Here is a 13,081-nt window from a genome sequence, read left to right on the forward strand (position 1 = left end):
GGCTTCATATGTAAAAATAAATGTCTTAAATAAAAGATGCAAATAGAAACAAACCCATTTATGTATCTCACACTATGTATAAAAGAAAACAGTATCAGCCAGGCTCAGTGGCTTAGCCTGTAATCCGCGCCTTTGCGAGGCTGAGGTGAGTGGATTGCCTGAGCCCGCGGGTTTGAGACCCGCCTGGGCAGCGATACCTCATCTCTACAATAAATCAAAAAATCAGCCAGGCGTGGTAGTGCGCACCTGTAATTCTGGCTACTCGGAAGGCTGAGGCGGAAGGATCGCCGGAGCCCAGTGGGTCGAGGCTGTGGTGGCCGGGAGCGGCCACTGCACTCCAGTCTGGGTGACAGAGTGAGACTCCAACTCAAAAAAAAAAAAAAAAAAAAGAAAACAGTATCTATCTTTAGAAATGCATGCAAAAGGCTCTTAAAATATGTTCTGTTTTTTCCAAACATAAGGTAACGATATAGAAGGAAATACCTTTCTTAGCAAGAGAATAAAAATATCTTAATAGCACTGCCATTACTTTCTCATTCTAATTTAGAACCATAACATTTTTACAGTGATTGAGCTCCTAAATTAAATACATAAGATAGCAGTCCATTTAATGCCAACTCTGCCAGCATTTCAACTCATTTAATTAGAAATAAACGATTAATCAAATCTTGTTACTAATTTTTTTACCCTAACAAACCTCATCTTTCTCTCCTGAGTGACCACATAGAATAAGCCTTTATCTCTCCATAAAAGATCACTTGTTGGTGTTCTTAAATTTTTATTGTCTACTGACTGATCAGAATAATAAGTCTGGTATATCTTTCTTAGCACGGTGTTTTCTCTGAGACCTAGAACTTGGAATTTGCAGAGAACAAATCAACAAAGTACAGACCAAGGAGTTGATCTTCAAACAAATGTACTTTGTATTGATAGCTGACTCACTGCTCTGCTTCCTATTTCTTATTACTTTGGCAATCATGAAAGGCAAAATTTTGTTACCTAGATTTGTGTTTGATCAAACCTAAAGTGATAAGGTGTTAGAGTAGATCAGTAGCATTTGGTTAAATTCCATGAAAGAGGATGTGACTCATCCTGCAGCTGGCCTGAACTGTGTTAGACATCAACTGACAACCACAAAAGCCATGTTCATGTTTAAGGTCACAAAACTGGACTGCTTAAGTCTGTAAGAGCTACTGAAAGGCATTTACCAGAGCTCTAGTTCTTTTAAATTTTAGGTTGGCATTATTTATTTTGAAATATTTTAAAAAAACAACTACTACATATTTTTTAAAACAGAAGTCCCCCAACCCCTGGGCTGTGGACTGCTACCGGTCTGTGGCCTTTTAGGAACCAGGCTGCACAGCAGGATGCAAGTGGCAGGCAAAGCTTCATCTGTATTTACAGTTGTTCCCTATTGCTCCCATTACAGGCCTGAGCTCCACCTTCTGTCAGATCAGCGGTGGTATTAGATTCTCATAGAAGCATGAACCCTAGAACCCTGTGCACACAAGGGATCTGGGTTGCACACTCATTAGGAGAATCTGATGCTTGATGATTCCCTGACCCTGCTCCTGTCTGTGGAAAAATCGTCTTCCACAAAACCAGTCCCTGATGCCAAAAAGGTTGAGGACGGCTGTTCTAAAACAATACTGCCAGATCCAGTTTTGCTCTATAACAATCTGTCATTTCTTAGTTTTCATGTTTTACTAATTTTAGTAATTAGTAACTAGGCAGTGAGCTTTTAGAACATTTTAAGGGAAACTGTGTATAACGTCGGCACATGCAATCATTACTTATATTCCTTGCCTTCTCCTGGTGAACAAGTTAAGAAAGAGTATTATTCTGAGATTCTGTTGACATTTATTTGGATGGCTCTCCAAGCCAGTACACTGAATCTCCTCTGAAGCCTAAAGTGAAACAGCAGTACTTTCCACTTTGAGCACTGGTCTCTGGAGATGAAGCACCACCCACTTGTGCCTGTTCTCTGCAACTCCACAGTGTCATCTAATCACCAAGGATTTCAACTTGTTCTCTTCAGGTTTCACAAAACCTCAGTCCCCGTGGGTGAAAGCAAGTGATTAATCCACAAAGTCTTCCAGCTGGTGGCCCACCTCAATGTGTGCCTCCGTGCTTGTTTTCAGCTCGTGTACTATTCCTTACTTCCACAGAACACAAGGAGTCTGCTGCTGTGACAGGTACAACTCCACATTCTGGTTTAAGATTTTACAAACTTGCCACTGAGACTTCTGGGGGAAACACAGATAGCACAAGGACTGCTTACCTGCTGCTTGTTGTTAGGTGTGTAGGGTAGCATGGTGGAGACATGGAACATGATCTCATAGTCCTTGTACGTTGTGTACAGAGAGTGAGTTCCAGTGGAGTCAGCTGCAGTTAAAACAGGAAGGGATTTAGGATGAAAAGACTCTAGACAAGACCACTATGAGTGTTCCTGCTGTTTTTTCCTTGTCCATTTTTTTGCATCTGACCCTCTTTGGAGTCTACTGAAGTCTTTGCATTGAAACCCTTCTCTGAATAATATTTGTAAAATTATAAAATAAAATACATGAAATTTCAAAGGAAATCAACTATACTGAAATACAATTATCAAATGATTCTAAAATATGGTATGTACAAGATTTATAAAACAAGATTTAGCAGTTGGTCTGGTTACCTACTATAATTGAGAAGAAGTGATGAGAACAAGTAGTATTTATCTACAACAACTAACAATATGACATGAGAATATCAACATTTTCTATTGGCAATAAAACCACAGGTAGAACTTAAACTACTGTGGTTTGTTGCCTCTGCTCATAATGGAAGGAAATGCTACACTTCAACTTGGGGTCACTGAAAATAAAGATAAAATAGTTTTTCATCCAATTTCACAGATCCCTGAGTTCTGTTCATAGATATTAAGTTAAGAAACCCTTTTCTAATACTTCCAATTCAAGCAAGAAAACAAGACAATAATTTAACAAGACTGCTAAACACTGAAGAACAAAGCAATGTCCAACAATTCTTTTTTAAAGACTTAAGTGTGTTGCGTTTTCACCTTCCTTACAGTAAACTACCTCTACTGCCTTAATCATTAACAAAGTTTCAGAATCAATGTGCCCACAAGTCCCTGGAAAGCAGAGAAGAAAGTTATTAACTACCTACAGAAGGGGAATATCTGCTTCAACTTCAAGGGCCTAGATTTCTGGGTTGCAATAAGAACAGAAGTGCCTTTATTCTGGGCAAACTCAATTCTCCATAAGCAGATTATGGAGGACCAAAGCACTTTACTACATTTTAGACAATGACAGATGAGGCAGTGTCAGGTATATACCAAAAGGCAGCAGTTCTTAACATTTAGTATGCACGGTGTCAGCTGGGAAGTAGATGAAAAGGCAGATTCCCTGGCCCCATCTTCAGAGATTCTGCTCGGTTAGTGTGGCCCTCACCGAGGAGGAATCTGTTCTCAGGACACACTCCCAGGTGCCTCTGATCTCTGATGCAGCAGGCCCATGGCCCTCGGTCTCTGCTCTGAGAAGAGACCACAGCTGCAGCTTGCAGACAGCTTACTCAAGATGTTCTAGAGCCCCGAATTTCAAGCCTGAGTTGGGGGGGGGGTTCATTTTGAAGCTGACATAACATGCGAAGCTTAAAAACAAGTCAAAAATAGGACAAAGCAAAGACTATTTTTCAAAAGTTGCAAAAAATACACCAACAGATAACTACTCAAGAAAAACAATCTTCTAAGTGTTAATGACCACCTCCACAAAAATATTGCACATTACTACAATAAAGGATTCAACGAAATTATTTAAGACAAGTCTCAGGCAAGAAGAGTTTCTCTGTTATCAAGGACCCTGGCTATAAATATCTGTAGAACTGATCAGTACAGTTTAAAACTTTAAAGGGAATGGGTCAGCTTTGATATGTACTTACATGTGTTTCAAGTCAATTTTAAGCAAAATTAATGAACTAGAAGAAAAGACTGTCATCCAGTATTTGCTTACTGCATTTTGCTTGATAAGTCTGATTCTAAGGATTACTGCCAGAAAGAAGAACTGCCGTGAAAGACAACTGAGTCATTTGTTTCTCTACATTTGGCCCTTTCTCTCTTCTCTGTGTCCTCATCACATACAATGTGTGTGACTTGACCAGCCTGCGTCTGGGGGACCTTTAGAAACTCCAGAGTTCTGCTGATAATTTTCAACAGTCTGGAAACAGTTTCAAAAGTATTAGAAATAAAACTAGGGCCAAAACAATGAGACCTTCCTTTCTGAGAAGAAAGGGATCCACAAATCCTGAACTTACTATGCGCATCAGCACTCCTAAACCTTAGCAGGGAGGGTAGAAGAATGTTTCATTTTCTGAAGAATAAAGCATCAATGTCCTTAGTTGATTTTTAGCGACCACAAATCCCTAAAACTATAAAAGTTTTAACAGAATGACAACCAGGAAAATGGAAGGGGAAAAAAAGAAGCTTTTTTATCTGGCTGAAAAGTAGTAGATTGTGCAATCTCTAAAGTAACAGTGTGCTTGAAGAAGAAGAATGGAAAGGCGATGTCACTTCATGTATATGTTTATATGTGAAGCTTTAACACTTAAAGAAGAAGCTTCTCACACTCAGACTAGATGAGAGGAAGACACTGAATCACTGACAGATGGTAAGAATATTCTTTTCGGCTGCTCTGGAAAGGAAAAGATGAGTGAACACTGCCACTTGAAGACTGTCCAACAGCCAGTGCTGTCATTGTCCTTAGCCTCTCTTTTGGCTCAACTCTTTCACTCTTAGGCAGTCTAATGCTTGAACAATGGACGATGAAGGTGTATGTGCATGTATCTGAATCGGAAAAAGTAATTAGTCTTCCATGAACTATTTCCTGGTCACTAAATGATACATTTAAGAAGAGCTGGATGAGGGGAAAAACTCTTGCAATTTGATTTTTGGATAGTTCCTAGTTTTAAATGTTTATGAACACAAAGAGAGGAGTAATCTCAGTAATGAAATGCTTGTAGATTAACAGAATAAAGCAAGCTTGGGCTCCATTCTCACCACTGTAGAACACACCAGGAGCAATAAAGAATCGCAGACAGGTTGTGGGTGTTATCCCTTCCATTGTCTGAGATATGCTAATGGCCAGCAGGCTGCTGGGTCATCATATAAGACTCTGGTGGTAGAGCCAGACACAGGTGGACCTTGCTCCATGTAATCTTGTTCTGGGTGGGAATGTAGACATGGATGCCAGAAGCATGGCAGTGTCAAGCTCATTTCTGGAAGACAGCACGTGCTCACGAGGAGGCATGCACTGGGTCTTTGGGACATGTTATGTCACTTCACACTGATGACGTGGCTGGGGAAGCCAAGAATCCCACCTACTTTGGCATCTGCCATATTTATGAATGTCTTTTCAGTGTATCTTACCAGTGGTCAAGATGCAGGTGACTCCACAAGGATGCAATCAAGAACATTTGTGGTGCTATCTGTGTTCTGGCAGCAAGTTCATGTGTGTTAGTTCAAGGGCAGTGTGGCTGCAGGTGGGCATCCCCAGTCGGCAGAATACTGAGAGGCAAGGACAGTGCCAGTGTGAAGTGGGAGCTTAGGAGTGCAGCCACTGCTATTGTCTATCTACCATCCACATTGCAAGATTCCTGCATTACTAGGGTCCCAGTTAGGAGGTAAGAAGATCGAGTGCCAACAATGTCATTTGCTCAGTGACCCCAAACAGATCACATCATTCCTCTGCTCTTCAAGATTCCCGGTATTTTGAGGATTAAGTGAAACAATGTTTAGAAAAGTGCTAGTTCATAAGAGATGCTCAGTCAATGTGTTATGGAAATTAAGGACTATGTGCAGTTAAGGTAAAAAGTGTCAAGTTTCCTTAAAAACAACTCTTGTCTTCACCTGTCAGTATCCAGTACTCCAAGGTGCCCTCTGCATGTGCAAAGCGTTGAAGCAATGCTACTTACACTTTCCCTATCAAAGCTCAAATATTCCAAATAAAGAAGGGTTTACTTTCTTTATGAAAAGTCTTGCTTCTCAGACCCTGAGTATCAACTGACTTCATAATACTGAGGAACAATAGAGGAGGCTGCAGATACCCACTCATACTGCAGCAAACTCATGAATGTGGTTAGGGCCTTGAAGGGTGCTGCACAAAGGTGTTGAATCCCGTGTGCTGACCTGACACACCAGCCCCAGTCAGGAAATAACTTCCTGAATAATAATCCATGCACACAGCTTCAAATGAGGGTTGTCTCCAGCTTTCCAACAGCAAACTGTTTGCTGGGAAGTTTATTTTTGTAATTGGTAACGTGTGCAGGGATGGTAATTATCTCGAGGTTATGTCATCTAGACAAGGAAACAAAAAAGGAGAAAAAATCCACTCCTGAAAATATCTTTGTGGCAGAACTGTCCTGGCCTATGTCATGTTCATTTGTGGCTTTTTGGTTGCTATAAGCCCTCATATCTGAGATGAGGAAATGAACTTTGTCCAGATAATGGGGAAAAGAGGGAAAGGATCAATAGTTCCATCAACCTTTCCCCTCTTTGGGAAGTTCTCAGATCTGAATATAATCAGAGTCCACCACAAGTGGGACTGGCCCAGGAGATGGCCTGGGCATGGTCACCCAGGGGCATGAGAGCCGGGAGGACAAGGCCAAAGGCTGGCAGGGGGCTGTGTTTCTACATTTATGCTTTCTCTCAACACTCACTGACTACATACCACTGGCTCTGTTCTGGTTCCCCAGCACCTACTAGCTTCTAACCATCTAACAAAGCCAAGTCTTTAAAATGGGGATAACTGTACTTAGCGGGGTTTGTGGGAAATAGATGAGTCAGCATCTATATCAAAAGTATCTGGAACTTCTGCTTCCAGTCACAACAAAGTACTGGATTCAGGCTTCACCTTGCCATTGTAAATAACAAGAAAAATAGACACAATATTGGAACAACTATTTTCAGACACTGGACAATATGCAGTTGGAGAGTGATCCTTGAGAAAAAGAATCAAAGAAGGGGAGCCCTCAGACCCCCCCAGCTTTCTGCCTTGAGGCACTTTTGGCACCATAGCACAGAGCAGGGCTTTGTGGGGGAAGCCAAGAACAGACCTGAGTTCATATCTGAGGGGTTGAGATTTGCTGGGTAGAGGACCAGAAAAGGAGATCTCAGAGTGAAGCAGCCTCCGAAATCTGACCAGGGTTTCCCTAACTTTGGGATGAAGAGTAAGCTACGCACACAGTCTGAAGTTCCCAAAGCCAAGCCAAATCAACAAGGAAAGAATAATGACCAGAGAATCATCAGCCCAACAATCCCACGGGGAGATGCTAGAGTTTTGACCAGCCATTCTAGGACACAATCTAGGACAGAAGTCCTGCCTCAGTAGCAGGGCTCAGTCAGCCAGAAAGTAAAGGTGACCCTGGGTGGACTTTCACAAAGCTTACAAACAATACTCATGAAGACTATACTGTAACCCAACTGCCTGCCAAAACAAAACTCAAACATGCTTTTAAAAAGACAACAAAGTTAAGACACAATGATGAAACATTCACAATATCTAGTATCTAATAAAAGATAACCAGATATGTGAAGCAGGGATATGTACCCCAAGCAGGAGGAAACCCATCAAAAGAAGGAAATCCAAAGTGATAGAGATGATGGAATGAGAAGATCAAGACTTTAGAATAACTATTATAAATATGTTTAAGGGTTTACAGGACAGCATGACCCTAGTGAGGAGAAAATTGAAGAGACTAACAAGTATTATCAAATGCAACATCTGGTGCTGAAATACAGTATCTTAAATGAAGATTCCATAGAACTGGATTAATAATGGATTGAGACACTATGAAGAAAAGAAGAACACAATGAGCTTAAACACATGTTAACAGAAATTATCCAAACAGAAGTACAAATGGAAAAAAAAATATGCTGACAAAAATAAGAAGAGAGCCTCATTAACCTGCAGCACACTAGTGAGTGATTTAACATATGTGTAAGTGGAGGCTCAGAAAAGAGAGAGGTAGGACAGAAAATATAAAAAATTAATGACAAATAGTACTTTAATTTGAAGAAAACTACAAATCCACAGATTCAAGTGACATCTACAGTGGGAATGACCCTTGAGGAACATCTGTTCTAAAAAGCACTTTAAAAATTATACTGAAGGTTTCTTGACACAAACTAGAATTAGATAAAATGTGTTGACATTATACCACAGCACACCAAGCAGACACTCGTCTCTGGCTGTGTCATGGTGGCAGGAAGCTACTGGATGAGCAGGGTTGGCTGCTGCCTGGTGAGGTGGCCTGTTAGTACATAACAACATGGGTACATGACAAGGCTAATAGACTCCTCTAGTCTTTGTCCCTATTGGGTTGGGGTAAAAGAGAGAATTTTGCACACTGCCTTTTTGGGGGCATTTAGAGTAGAAACACTTTCCTACTTTTTGTTCATTTTAGGAAACTTGACACCCTGAAAGGACAGAAAAGGATGCTTTTATGTAATTCATTCTTGGGAGATGTGCCTCGAAAGTTTAGATATGCCTCATAAAGTTCAGCTCCTTAAGGGAGAGTCATTCAGTGAAAAAGAACCTTCCCTACTGAATGTATTATGGAATTCTAAATGCAGTCAGAGGTGTGTGCAGATCCTGGCTACCCCCAGCCTTTGCAGTTGTTGGGATACAAAGTGTTTACTTTGTGTATTCTACTGCCTATTCCAGATGACTCGCTGCTTACCTGTAGCCTAGCTATATACTTTTCACATTGCCCTTCATTACCAAAAGTAATACCCAGTCTTATCAACTTCCAGTCTGCCCATCCGTTTACAGAACCACAGGTGTATGACACATTCTCTTTCCAGAGAGTTGTTCAATAAGTCCTTTGTGGAGATGATAATTTATACAGCACAACAAATGGGAACAGCATGAAAGAGCTAACTGTACAGGGTGAATAAGGGACTATCTGGATAAGAAGAGTTCAAGGGCACACTGAGATCTAACATTTTATGCAGTTGTGAACAGAGTGTAGAATGTTAAAATAATATTTAAGAAGCTAGGCTATTTATGGATTTTAATAGTCTCTCTTGCAAGTCGTTTCCAAGTTGGCAACAGCAAAACCATGGCAACAGGAAATTCTTCCCTGCAGTGGAGTTTATGAATGCCTTTCTGTTTTCATGACTCATCTCTTTATTTAATTTCCTGTACAGAAAATCAGAGATTACTATAGACTGCAATCCAGGTGTGCTAATCCAAAGACTGTCTCAAAAAAAACCCAACAAGACAACAACAACAAAAAACCCAAACAGGTCACAGGTGTCTATGAACAGATTTTGAGATAAGATTTAAAACTGCCTACATGTAGATACACAGCAGAAGTCAACATACTCTTAACTCTAATAGTATTTGAGAACTTAACTATTTTACTGATGGCTTGGGGCCTGGGAGTGGACAACCTTGTAGGTTCAAGTACTGTAGTTAAATAGAATGTTACGTTATCATGCTTTTAATCAACACATTTTATGAGCCAAACTAATCCCAGAGTTAAAAGCCTATTTTCTTAGAGATTAAGCTAGTCTATGAACAGCAATAAGAGAAACAACCAAAAACTTAGATAGTAACTAAGAATACAAAATAAGTAAGTATGAATACTGACTATACAGATACGCATAAAGATTATGAAATGTATTAATGAAGGTCAAACACTTTAGGAATTACAATCAGATGGCTATGGTTTCTGGAGTTCTTAATCACCCTAACAGCCAGGTAAATATGAGGAAATTCCTGCTACGCTATCCAGGAGCAATTTGGCACAGTCTGTACCTACCACCCTGCCTAGCCACACCTCTGATAGTTCTACTTTCTTGTGTCCAACTCTAGTCGCTCTGATTATAACCTGCAACTGTCCTGCTACATCCTCCCTCTCTGCTCCCTTTTCTTTGCCAACAGCTTCCAGCAATAAATGGCAATGCTGATTGGTGGATAATATAGCAGATGCACATCTACACAGCAAGAGGAAGGCGCCTGGTAGGAGGGTATACACACACGTCTCTTACTTTTGGTGTCAAGCTGTGCACGATACTTCTCAAATCCCTTGAGCCGAACCCGCTCTCCCAGGAGCTGGAGGAACTCTTCGAAGGCCGGGCCAGCGGCCTCGTTGTTGTACATCTCCTCCTCGGTGCTCTGCCCAGCTCTGCAGTACATGATGCCCACTTTCTGCTGGAAGTTCAGCTGCAAGGCAAGCAACATATGCATGTAAACATGGGCAGGTCCTGGCCCACTCAGACACCAAAAAGCCCCACAGGACACACACCCAGAAAATAGCCCAAACTTTTCTTCTCTCCAACGCCTTCTGTTTTAATTCTTCTGTCTGATCCAACAAATGCAGTGGAGCAAACATCTACAATCTCCACAGATTAAGGGAAAAGGCCATAAATAAGTCAAAATTTTCTGTATTTCAAGATCATACCTCATTAGAACAGATCATCTGATACTTTAGGAAACTTGTGTTAATCCATTACAGAGTACAAAATGAGGCTGCATAAATCAGCTTGATAACAAAAGGCAATTCTTTTTCTGTGGTGTCCCCCTTTAAAAAGGGAAGCCAAGGCTAGGCATGATGGCTCAAGACTGTAATCCTAGCACTTTCGGAGGCCGAGGTGAGAGGATTGCCTTGAGTACAGGGGTTTGAGACCAGCCTGGGTAACTTGGAGAGACCACATCTCCACAATAAATAAAAAAAATTAGCCAGGTATAGTGGCGCACGCCTGTAGTTCCAGCTACTTGGAAGGCTGAGGTGGAAGGATTGTCTGAGATCAGTAGGTCAAGGCTGCGGTGGCTGTGAGCGTGCCATTGTACTCCAGCCTGGGCGACAGTGAGACTCCAACTCCAAAAAAAAAAAAAAGGGAAGCCTTTATACATTTAGAAGCAGAGTTCCACTTTATAAAACACACCTTAAAGTTAATTGTTTTGCACTAAAAAGTTCATTTATACTTTTGCAACTTTTTTGTAAAATCAGAAAAGACATCTCCCAGCACCATTTTCCCAATTTATGAAATTATCAACTTTGGGTATATCCTTGTTATAGCACTAGCATCATCAATATTGTACCTAGAGAAACCTCTCTCTCAAAGAATTTTCAAAAAGATAAGGGCCTGCAGTGAAACTTTAAAAGAGGCTTCATAATGGCAAATCAACTGGAAGCAAATAATTCTTCCTCAAATGTGGTCAAAATGAAGATCTCAGAGATTCAGATATTACATAACATTAATCTAAACATTAATTCATCACTGAAAAGTCATCATTTTGCAAACAAATTTTCAGGTGGTATTGGTCACTTAACAAGAGATAAGTTTTCCATATAACAGTTCTTAGACTCAATTCTCTAGTGACTTCAGGGCAATTCTTATCACTTAATCCTGTTTCCAGAGTGGCACTGCAACCACTGCATCAGCAAGGCTCCACCTAATAAAAGAAAGGGGGAAAGGAGGAGGTGAAATTGCAACAGCTAACATCTACTCAACACCTACTATATGTCAAACACTATGTTCAGTGTTTAACGTACATCAGCTTCTTATCCCCACAATTGCCTACAAGACAAATACTGCCCAACTAACAGATAAGAGGAGAAGGTCAGAGAATGGAAGAGAAAGCAACTGGCCCAGCAGGGAGAGGCCAGGACCACAAATGCAGTCCCATGATCAGGTGCATGAAAAGCCACCAGGACCCACCAGGCCTGCCGAGCTCCACACCTATCACTTTGACAATTCAAAGCTGAAAGGTACATATCACACATTTCAGCAGACACATTTGGCAACAAAACTTAATATGGCACTGACATTAATACTTTAAATTTATTCCTCTTAGTGTGTTTGCTTGTAGGGTGGTGCCCAGATCCCACTGGAAATATTACTATATGGGACGTGCACTTTATCACCCTTCTAAAATCTGAAGCCTTCTTAATTCTGAAACACACGCAGCTCTGTCATTTTACATTAAGGACCGAGCAGTGACAATATAGACAACGTTGCAAGTGAACACACCTCCTTCTGCCCTCCTAGCCTTACTGTGCACCGCAAGGTGACAGGAAGCTCAATGGCCTTCAAATGACTGACATGTAGGAGAGCTCCCAGAGGTCTGTCACTGCACAGAACTGAATGTTTCACCTGCTTGGGTGGGTGTAGGCCAAGTTCCAAGTATGAAACTCACAAGAGCTGGACACACTGGAAGTACAATATATTAAAAACATCATAAAAATGGCATTATGGCTACTTCATTTTAATTATTAACAGTTGGGACTTTGCTCATTTCTGTATACCACACTTAAGAAAAACAAAACCAAACCAGGGTTGGATGCGCTGCGTGCCACAGACTCTGAACCTGCTGGATGCCTGGCCATGGCAAATGCTGGATGAGGCTCCCACAGGGAAGACTTATTTTGGCTTCAGAACCACTGGGTACCCTGCAAGGTCTCCACAAATGAAAAGCTAGTGGTTATCCTATGTCTATCACAAACAAGCCCTTAATACAGCCAGGCCCTAGGACTGATTACCATCTGACTCCCTCCAGGAAGAATGGAGATAAAATGTCTGGAGGAAGGAAGGTTTAAGTTACATGTGGGACTTTGCCTCCCAGATCAGCCTCCAAAATGCAACAATGTGAAACCAAAGCTGCCCTAGCCAGCAGAAAGCATTATGGTGATGCTGAATATGCGGGTGTCCATTACCACTGCACTCCAGTCTGAGTGACAGAGTGAGACTCCAACTCAAAAAAAAAAAAAGAAAACTTTTTAGATAAAGTCCTAAGATTTCACTGTGCAACATTCAAAGGGATTCATTCATATACAAAAGAGTACTCTGTGGAAAAAAGATAAGAAAATTTCCCCCAAGAACTTGACAGGCAAAATTCCAGGCCCCTTCTTTTGATTGGATTCCTACACCCCAGTGAGCTCCCCTGGAAGAGAACAAAGTGAGCTCCCCTGGAAGAGAACAAACTGGTTTTGCCAGTTGTGAAAGAAATGCTTCTTGAAAAGGATGAGGAAATTCCTTAGCATGTTCAGCTCCTGGGTTTGAAATTGTGCCAAATGTCACCTGCTA

The 13,081-nt window shown here is 41.1% G+C and overlaps 1 protein-coding gene across 3 annotated transcripts in view; it reads right to left on the minus strand.

The window, feature by feature from the left end:
* Positions 1-13,081, minus strand: part of SIPA1L1 (signal induced proliferation associated 1 like 1) — a 224,061-nt gene that overhangs the window by 68,738 nt on the left and 142,242 nt on the right. For all 3 annotated transcript variants that reach the window (XM_021718955.1, XM_008070855.1, XM_008070856.1), the window contains exons 6-7: positions 10,043-10,217; positions 2,282-2,385 (exon numbers count right to left, since the gene is read on the minus strand). In XM_021718955.1, coding sequence (XP_021574630.1) covers positions 2,282-2,385; positions 10,043-10,217 — 279 coding nt within the window. The remainder of the gene's footprint in view (positions 1-2,281; positions 2,386-10,042; positions 10,218-13,081) is intronic.

Source organism: Carlito syrichta, unplaced genomic scaffold (genome assembly GCF_000164805.1).
Source record: "Carlito syrichta isolate Samal-C Ts95f unplaced genomic scaffold, Tarsius_syrichta-2.0.1 Scaffold314032, whole genome shotgun sequence".
NCBI classification, from domain to species: domain Eukaryota; kingdom Metazoa; phylum Chordata; class Mammalia; order Primates; family Tarsiidae; genus Carlito; species Carlito syrichta.